This window comes from Platalea leucorodia, assembly GCF_965183815.1.
Source record: "Platalea leucorodia genome assembly, chromosome: 3".
In the NCBI taxonomy this organism is placed as follows: domain Eukaryota; kingdom Metazoa; phylum Chordata; class Aves; order Pelecaniformes; family Threskiornithidae; genus Platalea; species Platalea leucorodia.
In genome coordinates, this window is record NC_138825.1 from 88,030,730 (window position 1) to 88,040,643 (window position 9,914).

At 41.9% G+C, this 9,914-nt stretch overlaps 1 protein-coding gene across 1 annotated transcript in view; it reads left to right on the forward strand.

Moving 5' to 3' along the window:
• Window positions 1-1,118: 1,118 nt before the first annotated feature.
• Window positions 1,119-9,914, forward strand: part of GJB7 (gap junction protein beta 7) — a gene marked incomplete at both ends in the record, with an annotated part of 39,262 nt that continues 30,466 nt past the window's right edge. The window contains one exon of the mRNA XM_082305241.1: window positions 1,119-1,327. Coding sequence (XP_082161367.1) covers window positions 1,119-1,327 — 209 coding nt within the window. The remainder of the gene's footprint in view (window positions 1,328-9,914) is intronic.

Sequence of the window (9,914 nt, forward strand, 5' to 3'; positions counted from 1 at the left end):
GCAGCTTCACTGGAAGCTATAATCTAAAGACAATTTAGGACTTAAACATAACTGTGAAACTTCAGGTTTCACAACCTCTTTTCGAAGTTCAATTAGGGATAAAATTAATTTAAAATGTAAGTGGCCTCTAGGCTGAGGTTTAAAAGAAAACACACATTAAGTATTGACATGAGTGTATTTCACAAAGACAGAACTCGGGACCGAGCTCTGACCTACACTATGAAAGCAGTAACTTACAGATTTGTAAAAATGGACACTTTGAGCAAAGCAAGGATTTTCATGCCAGTTCCAAGCCTGGTAGCTGCACTTGACACAATTCTTGACTTCAGAAGACCTTCAACTCCTCCAGCCAGCTCTACTGCTCTGCAAAAGGATATCCCCTTTTACTTCACACTGAAAACTATCCTCTTCCTCTTAGTTTTTGAAGGAAGCCCACACTGGCATTAAAGCTTATTTCTAAGCTTTGTGGACAACCCTGAACGCACAAACAGCTCTCAAAAGTAGCTGTGAAACTCTGGAAGGATGTTTTGCTGAAAGACCGCTGGTCATTTCTCTGACCTCTTGTTCTACGCTGGTGGCTTCACAGCATTCTAGATAATGGACATCTAAATGGGTAAATAAATACAGAATGTCAACAGAAAGTACATAAGTTCACAGCCTGCTAAGATCTATATCCTCTCTATATCAGACTTCTTCTAGAAGTGCCTGAAAAACACCCAGAATATAAAACTTCCCTAAAAGCTTGACTTAGTATCTACATGTCAACGGGCATATCTGGCAGTAAACCTGTTTATGTCCCAATCAAGTAGAACCTACCCAAGCCACACCTTAAAATATGAGCAGCAGATCAAACATTTACACAACACCAGACTGGAATGTTATTGTGCTCAGGGTGCGCATGAAATAGCCTCTTGCTTTGTTCCTGCATTGCATCCCCTACCTCTAATGAAGACAGATATTCCTAGCACCCACATCTGTGGTATCTGTGGGGTGAAGCAGTCATCGGACTACTTTGCTTGTAAAAAATTCCCTACCCTTGTACCTCAGAGCAGCCTTGCAATGAGCTGCAGAAGGGGCTTCTGACCAGCATGTGAAGGAAAAAGCTGTTTCCATGTCCCATGGAAGACTTGGGGCTCACTAGAGGCCTGCAGCTAAAGGAAAGATGTTTCCCTCTTATCTGTACTGACAGTAGCAGAGTGAACATTTCCACCATCTGGAGCCAAGAAGAGAAAAAGAAAATACAACAGGTAAGAAAAATAGGCTATGCATACAGCGTGGGGTGTGCGCGTGAGGAAACAAAGCTAAGAGATGACTGTATATGCGTATTGTAGTTCCTTAAAGATGCTAGTTTGCCAGCTTTCAGAGATTTCTGTGCTGGTTCTGGTTTCCTTGACTCCAACTCCAGTAGATTAGTCAAAACCATTGAAACACTTTAAAAAAAATGTTGTGGTGCCTCCCCTCTGCATACATACTGTGTGTGCACATACAGTGACACCGCACGACAGTCACTTCTGGGGGAGGGAGAAAGAAACTGCTGCGAAATATTCTTTAAGCAGTTCCTGCCTCAAGCATACATTCAAGAAGATGGTTCTTAGACTGCTGTCAATCCTTTTGACAGTCTCAGCAGACTCACTGCTTCTCTGATCCACACACATCAGATTCATTAAGTTAGCTTGCAAGGAAAGGGGAGAGGTGAAGAGTTTTGCCAGCCTCAGTAGAAAGTCACACTGACAGCAGCCGACATCCAGCTTTTCCAGTACTTTTCTTATGGTCAGTATCATGCCTGCAAGACTTTTTACAGGAAAACCAATTAATTTAACAGTTCCAACTTTTAAAAGATAATTCACTAGAAGGTGTGTAAGAGCATTAGTGCCAGGAACGGTGGATGGAGATCTGCAGCAGCGCTGGGAGCCTTGCTCACAGTGACAAATCCACACAGCATGTTTGAACTCAGACACTCCTTAATGCCATAAATTGGATTTACTAAAACACTTTGTGTCCAGGAGGAAAGAGGCCTGACAGGAACATATGGAGAACCAAGAAAAAGCCACCACCTAACACCAGCTGCCATTCTCCCTGTGGAGTCGTAATGGTTCTTGCTGTTCCCCTGGGCTTTAGACAATAACGCACCTCTCAGGTTTTCCAGTCTGCTTCCTATGCCAGCATTTGGGTGAGAATAGATGAGTAAATTGCAGAAGCACAGATCTTTTTGTCCTAAGTAAGGCTGCAAGGCAATTAAAATAAGATGTATACTGATTTTATGCTCAGGATTACAGTATCCGAAAGTCACTTTTTTAACTAGAGCAAAAGAAAGATATGCATTTTTAGTATTCTCAAAGGAAAAATAATTTTAGTAAAGAAAAAAAAAAAGGCAAGCAGCAGGGAGTTTAGAAACTTGTAGGGCTTATAGAGTTGAACCTGTATTATTCAATTCCAAATGAGCTCAGTTCTTTCAAGCAGCCTTTCAACACCATGAATGTCGTCTTCCACTGCCAGGCTTTCAAGACCCACTCCAAGTCACTCAACATATTGCTGCTTAGATAGGACCAAGCACAGGAACGAATGAAGCTAAGGCTTTCGGGCTTTTACAGTATTAGAAGCTTTTTGTGCAGGAGGATCTTTGAACAGTGCATGTCCCAACATCTTCACCTTGGATTTAAAGCTACAAAGACTGGGGGCACGTACTGAAAGAGCTCTGCTGGTGTGCGTAGAGAATCCCAGGTTATTTTTCTTCTGAATGGAATAAAAGAAAAATTTGCTGTCTTTTTGGCAGCTTCCCAAGAATCCTCTGGTGAGATCATAGTGGTCCCGCGTCATCCTATGAAAGGAATCCAACTCCTCATTGTCCTCGGTGAAAGCCCTGCAGAGGATGGTCCCTGCAGATCTCGCTTCAGAACTGGCAAGCCTGGAAAAGCATGTGTCAGCTTGCGCAGCATAGGCACAGATCAAGGTCTCAGTCACATGGGTGCATCTCTAATTGACCAGTAATCATGTCAGTGAATTACAGTTCATGTCCCATACGCAGCAGACTGGGTGGCTGGTGGTTTCTGTAACATTGCAAGGTTTCCAGCAAAGTCAGCCAGCAACTCTCCAGTACCCGGCCAATACAGCCCCTTTTGGCAGCAGAATTAAAAGCATATGAACTTTTCCTTGGCAGTAATGTTAGTAATTCCAAGCTTTCACTTACTCAACTGAAGCGAGTATTACAGCCTTATTCGAGTCATGCTTTGAAACACAGTTTCTTTCACATGGTTTGTGAGATGGCATGGGAAGTTTCTGCTCTTGACTACAGCAATCAGTTTCACCTAACATGATTTGTAACAAAAGAACGGATCGGTCCAGATTGTGACGGAGATCAGATTTCTCTCATTAACAAATAGAGTATTCCAAACCATTTAGGAGTCTTTATCCAGGAGAGGTCAGCAAGTCTTGTACAGAGCACTATCTGCTTAATAACCAAGAGATGGATATTACTAAACGTATATATAGTCTTGAATGTTACCCAGTTTCCATTCTCAATTATCCATAGGCAAATTACTATTTATATTCAATCAGTCCCTAAATAGAATGGGTAACTAATCTAAGCTGGTTACAAGAATAATGGTTTAACAGCTGTTTTCTGATATTGATTGAACACATTAAGAAATGGGAGATGCAGCTATTTTTTATTTCCTTGAACTGCCTCCTCTTCCTCGGCACAGTGGTGGCGTCTGTTGTCTTTGCTTTCTGGTTATTCTTCATTAGCACAAGGATGCAATGTTTGGGTTAAATATATTTATAGATGAAAGTCAGAAGTCAAACACATTCACAGTTTGTTTTATTTTGTTGTGGAATTCAAGGGTTGCCCTGTAAAGAAACACACCTCAGGTAGTTACCTTTAAACCTAGACTCATCCAAGCTATTACTCACAAGTGATCACTAATGTGACTTTTAGTTTCCAGTGGAGAAACAGGTTTTCTTAAAAAAAAAAAAAAAAGCAAAAAAAAAACCCACCACAAAACAAAACAGAGTCAATCTATCTCAGGGGTGAAAGACTTTAGGAAAAGCTTAATGCAAACATTACAGCAGCAGCCAGCTCCTCCTCTGCATTCCCCACATGACTGATGATAATGCATTAAACATGCCAGCAAGCATTTACCTTGTTCTCTATTGAATCAAGAGCAAAGGTCCTGTTTTATAACAAAAGATCTACATATATCTGTGTTGCCTAGACTCTCAACTCTCCCCTTTTAAAGAGCACTCAAGTCCCTGATCCAGTTCACAGCACCAGAGCAAATGGTTGGGCCAGAATAAAAGAAGAGGGTGGGGAGGACAACTCTTTAATCCAATTTTACTATGGGACACTTCATTCTGTGAAAAATGTGGCCTTACTTGAAGGTAATGCTAATGTCTGTTTAGCAAGGAGAGGGTACTTTTATTACCTGATTCAAGAAAGTGAAGGGGTGCAGTCTGTTTTCAACATGTAGCTCCAAGTCCAGAGTAACTTTCCAGTCTTAATGAGGAAACCCCCCTTTTGTACAAATGGGGAGAGTCCGTACTAAGAGTTACCCTATATTTAGTGCTGCCTTGTAGCCCTGCAGTACCTTGAGGAACATTGACACGTGAGCATCAGTGCTGACCCAGCTGGCATTGAGATATTAGCCTTGTCAATGCTGGAAATATTTCAGGCCTAGTTTAGTGCTTTGACATACTTTCTGAATACACGCGCACCTTGGCTCTTTTGGGTTAGCGAGTTTGCAGGCCTCAGATATTTTCTGACACTTTCCTGCAGTGTTTGCCAGCAACTCTTCATAAAGGTCCCCTTCCTAAGTGCCATAAGCTACACTTTCCTTTTTGTAGGACAGCCCATCTTCAGATGACTTGCATGCATGTTCAACCATGGCAGCTCCTACTATAACTTGGCAAGAGCCTCCACAAGTTTCTGCTATGGATTTTTCACACTTTTTCTGCTGAAGTACCAGGTGAGCTGTATAAATGATTCATTTCTAACTCATTATCTTGCACCCATGTGTGTTACTATAAAAATTGTAAAGCAACCTGAGCCACAGAGTGCCTTAAGTACCGTGAGCTGATGTCCAAAAGAAAAAGTGCTTCTTTTTTTATCTAGCTAAACAAGAATTGAGAGAACATTGGCTTTGAGTTACTCAAAACCTTCTGTGTTGGTTCTACTTAACAACAAATTAATGAAAAGACTCGAAGAAGCATTATGATTTCCATTTGCAGTACCTTTTCAGTGTTGTACCTTCCTCTTCCTCAAACACAAAGGGCTGTTTTCTTGTTTATTACATTTCATGGGCAAATTTGATTTAAAATAAAAATTATTTCACTCACATTCTCATAACCATGAACTCATAAGCAAGAACATGCTTGTATCCAGGTGGTCTGTCCAGGATTCACTGCAGTGACACAGAGGACAAAGGAACATACTTATCATGTCCTCTCCATATCTCCTGGGTGTGCTGGTTTTGGCTCAGATAGAGTTAATCTTCTTCACAGTAGCTAGTAAGGGGCTATGTTTTGGATTTGTGCTGAAAACAGTGTTGATAACACAGGGGTGTTTTAGTTACTGCTGAGCAGTGCTTACACAGAGTCAAGGCCTTTTCTGCTTCTCACCCCACCCCACCAGCGAATGGGCTGGGGGTGCACAAGAAGCTGGGAGGGGACACAGCTGGGACAGCTGACGCCAACCGACCAAAGGGATATCCCATACCATATGATGTCATGCTCAGCATATAAAGCTGGGGGAAGAAGGAAGGGGGGACATTCAGAATGATGGCATTTGTCTTCCCAAGTAACTGTTACGCGTGATGGAGCCCTGCTTTCCTGGAGGTGGCTGAACACCTGCCTGCCCATGGGAAGTAGTGAACGAATTCCTTGCTTTGCTTTGCTTGCACGTGTGGCTTCTGCTTTACCTATTAAACTGTCATTATCTCAACCCATGAGTTTTCTCACTTTTACTCTTCTGATTCTCTCCTCCATCCCACCAGGGGGGAGTGAGGGAGCGGCTGTGTGGTGCTGAGTTGTCGGCTGAGGTTAAACCACAACACTGGGTTAGAAGTCAGGTTAAAGGGAATGGGGCATGAGCACAGCAGTAATGTGTTTACTCTCACACCCATTATTTGCACCATCTAAGAACACTTCTGTTTGAATTCAAGCTTTATGAAAACCTGTTGAACACCCTTGAATTAAGCTTTGAATCTAGAAAATATGGTTAGGGAGAGCTTCTAGCTTGCTTACTTTAGTTAACAAGTGCTGGCATCTCGATTCCTCCATCCTTGCAGCCAGTGAAAGTCACAAGCCAGAAAGAGCAAGGATTTGGCGGTCAGAAGTAAGATGTTAGACCTTAAAGGAAGAGGGTTTGGACCTTCAAGAGACACTTTCCAAGGCTATTTAAAGCTACGTCTGTAAACAACAGCTTATGTAGATCATTTATCAAATCAGGCTGGGAACATAAGAGAATGTGTATCCCACCGAACAGTATTTTGAGAGTCAACTCCCCAGTCATTTTCTCATGACAGTCAGCTCTAAAAGTTTAAGGCAATTAAATGTTCTAGTCCAGGTAACCTTTCTAAGAATTAATCTCCTTTTATTACAATGACCTTTATTTCAAAAGTCTCCAAATTTCGTTCCTATATACAAAGGAAGTGTTTATAATACAACAGTATACAGAAAACCAGTTTCCTCAAAATATAGGAAAAGGTAGATTCAAGCAGAGATTATTATTGCTATTAGAAATGTCCTTCGTAACTGAGAAATGAGATGCAGCACCTGAGAAGTCACCAAATGTGAATGGTGAGGTTGTTCAGCTAGAAGCAGGAGAGCAGAAAACAGGTTTTATGGATGAGATGGAACCATCTAGTCAGTCGACCCAGAAATAAGCATTTCTTGCAGGCAGACAGACAGAGTTAGTATTTTAAAGGGAATGTCACAGAAGGGCTTCAGGTGCTCACTAGAATAGCTAAGTGTCTCAGCGTCAGATTCCTACTGATACAATGAAATTATAAGATTCTTCAAGGTGAAGTTTAAGGCTGAAGGCCCAGGTCACTGACTTTTAAATCCACACTGAAAATCAGAACTGGGTATAAATCAGGATTATAAACCTTATACTAAAGAGGGACTATCAGAAACATATCAAAGATGGTTAACACCTTAGGTATAGAGTCAAAGTAGCTCAGATGCTAGCCTCAGAGTTAAACTACTCTTTTCCAAAACCTAATACTTGCAGTACTTGGCAGGTAAGGAAAAAAAAACCCACAACAATCAGGAATCATTGTGTGATGCCACAGGCAGCACAGGGGAGGGTCTGTACCTTTTGTGGCTAGCAGCAGTAGTAGCCAAAGCCCTGCAATTAATCTGGCATCAGCAGTATAAGTTCCCAAGAAGCTGTGAGAGAAGACAGAATGAAGTGGAGCTCAACTTTGGCCAGCAATATTCCATTTATAGTGTGGCGGAAGTTTTCATATAAGCAAACTGAAAGTGCCTGTGCCTTTTGGAAAGTTTATTAGAGGAAGGAAGAATGTAATCTTACGAGAAAAATAATGGAAAAATATGGTGCTCATAGGTAGGATTTTTCTCTAGTCACTCAAGTTTTAGGACAAGCATAACAGAGGACTGCAACTGTATATTGGAAAAGTCCAAGTATGCAAAAGAAAGGCAAGATCCAGTAATAAGAAAGAGAACAGCCATACTCTTAGAAGAAGCCAAAACAAAGTGATAAAGACTGTTTTAATAAAGAACAAGACAAACTGTTGATGATAGCTAGAAGAAGACCCAAGATTTAGGCAGGCCACATCATAGCTAGGGTACAGCAGTTTTATTTATCCTTCTACTTGGAGTTAGCTTACTAGCTGTTGTTAGTCAAGCTGTTTATCTAACTCTTGATTTACTCACTGGCCCAAAGAAAGTTAAGGTGACGTGTTAACTGCTAGTCCCAATAAACTGCAACAGAGGCGGCACATGTTTCCTCACTCCCCATGACGTTTCTATCATTGTTTTTGGCCCATTCTTCCTTCTAGGATTTGTCTTTCCCTCTGGTCACTGCCAACACATCCCCAGGCACAATCCTCTCCTAGAGATCCCCAAAACACCCATGTACTGTACCTACCAGCCAATATTAATGCCAGTTGTTCCAGCATCTGCATCTCCCACCAGTCACTTGATGCATTTTGCGATTAGTCACTCATATTCCTTTACTCAATCTGTATTTTAACTAGCAGCAAACGTAATGCTGAACTGTTCTTAATTAAGACCAGCAAAGGAAATCACATCAGTAACTTAAATCACAATTACTCGGTTTATATCTGTGTGGGTACGCTACATTCATGCATAAACAGAGTGTATTCGTTCTGCGGTCTGTTGCCCGTGAGGCGCTGCCATTCCTTAATTGCCTCACACGCACAGACAGCGTGCACTTACACTCCAAATGCTACCAGCATCATTAGTTCCTTTCACACTTCATTTCTCCATGCCAGGCATTCAGAGATTTCACAATCTGCATATCCTCCTTTTAAGACATCACAGATCGCTTCTGCAGACCTTTGAGGGACTAACGAGCAAGATGTCTCTAGTTTATTAATTAGCTGCTTATCAGCCGTACTCCACAGCTCCCTACTAGTCAGCTGCTCAGCTACAGTAATTAGACAACCCACTTTTCAGTCTTTTATAGCATTGCCTTAGACAGAAAGTTTCACTGTTCCTGAGACTATGGTACTTTATGGCAATTTTAGACATCTTCTGAATGGCTAAGAGAAATCCTGCTTTCTGTATTATTCATTGCAGCATTACAGCTCCCCATTCTAGGTTTTGTTTCATGCACTCTGCCATCAGTATGTGCCATCACTGGCACCCTAGCATCCAGAGGTTATCTGAAAGCTTCTCTATTTGCATCATTCAGACGAGCAGTCAAAAAGCATGTATTCACGCTCTCTCTGATTCAGAGTGCAAGTAAAGTGGGTAGTGTTACTTTTCATGCCTTCTCAAACAGGAACAAAATCAAGCCAACAAACATATGCTGCCTCTGCTTCATGCAAGGAAAAGCTTGCTTGTATGTCTGAACTCCCAATTTTTATTACCTACCAATAGCTCATGTACTCACAGATTTCATTAGTTAAGTATCTGACATGCAGAAACTTATAGAATATGAAAAACGTCCTTTTTTTTTTCAGCTTGCCAGTCAACTATAATTAATATTGGGCAGTGAGGGGCCTGGAATGTGCATTCACAGGGGCCCTTGGTCTTGTCTGGATGACTGAGGTACCCAGGATTAAGGTCCCCCATGGAGAACACTTACCCCTGTAGACAGCCACAGTCTGTATCAGTCACTGCCACTGTATCCCAGATAAAAAGTGGGCTAACCCTGTAAGACTTCTTTTTTTCTGAAACAAATGCTAACAGTAAGGCATTGCAGAAGTATATGATGATCATATTATATCCTTCCCAGTAGAGACGAACAAAAAAATCTACTTATCTATCACTGTAAGAGAACTTGAACTGTTTGTTCAAGGGGAGTTGAAGCACTTCATCATCATCTTGGTTTTCTGACATCCAAGATGCAGAATTGCCCCTCATGTTGCCTCTTACATAGACACGCATGCAAACAGCATGTCTGGTAGCTGGTCTAGACTTACAACCTTACCAGCAGCCAACCCTCAAACCTCATGGCCTCTCTAGTCACTGTCTGTGACTACCTGGTCCCCCAAGTAGTCAAATCTCAGATGCTCTGGTCTCTTCAGTACCTTAGATTTATGGCCACCCCGTCACTTGGCTCCCACGCCTCTTGCCCTATTTGTCAGCTAGCCTGTCTTGATATTTGCTAGTGATTACACACTGACATACGTACCCACATAATATGCACTCCAGTCTCTCCAATTGCTGGCACCCTAAGCCCACAGCCCCTGTCATCTGTGGTCCAACTC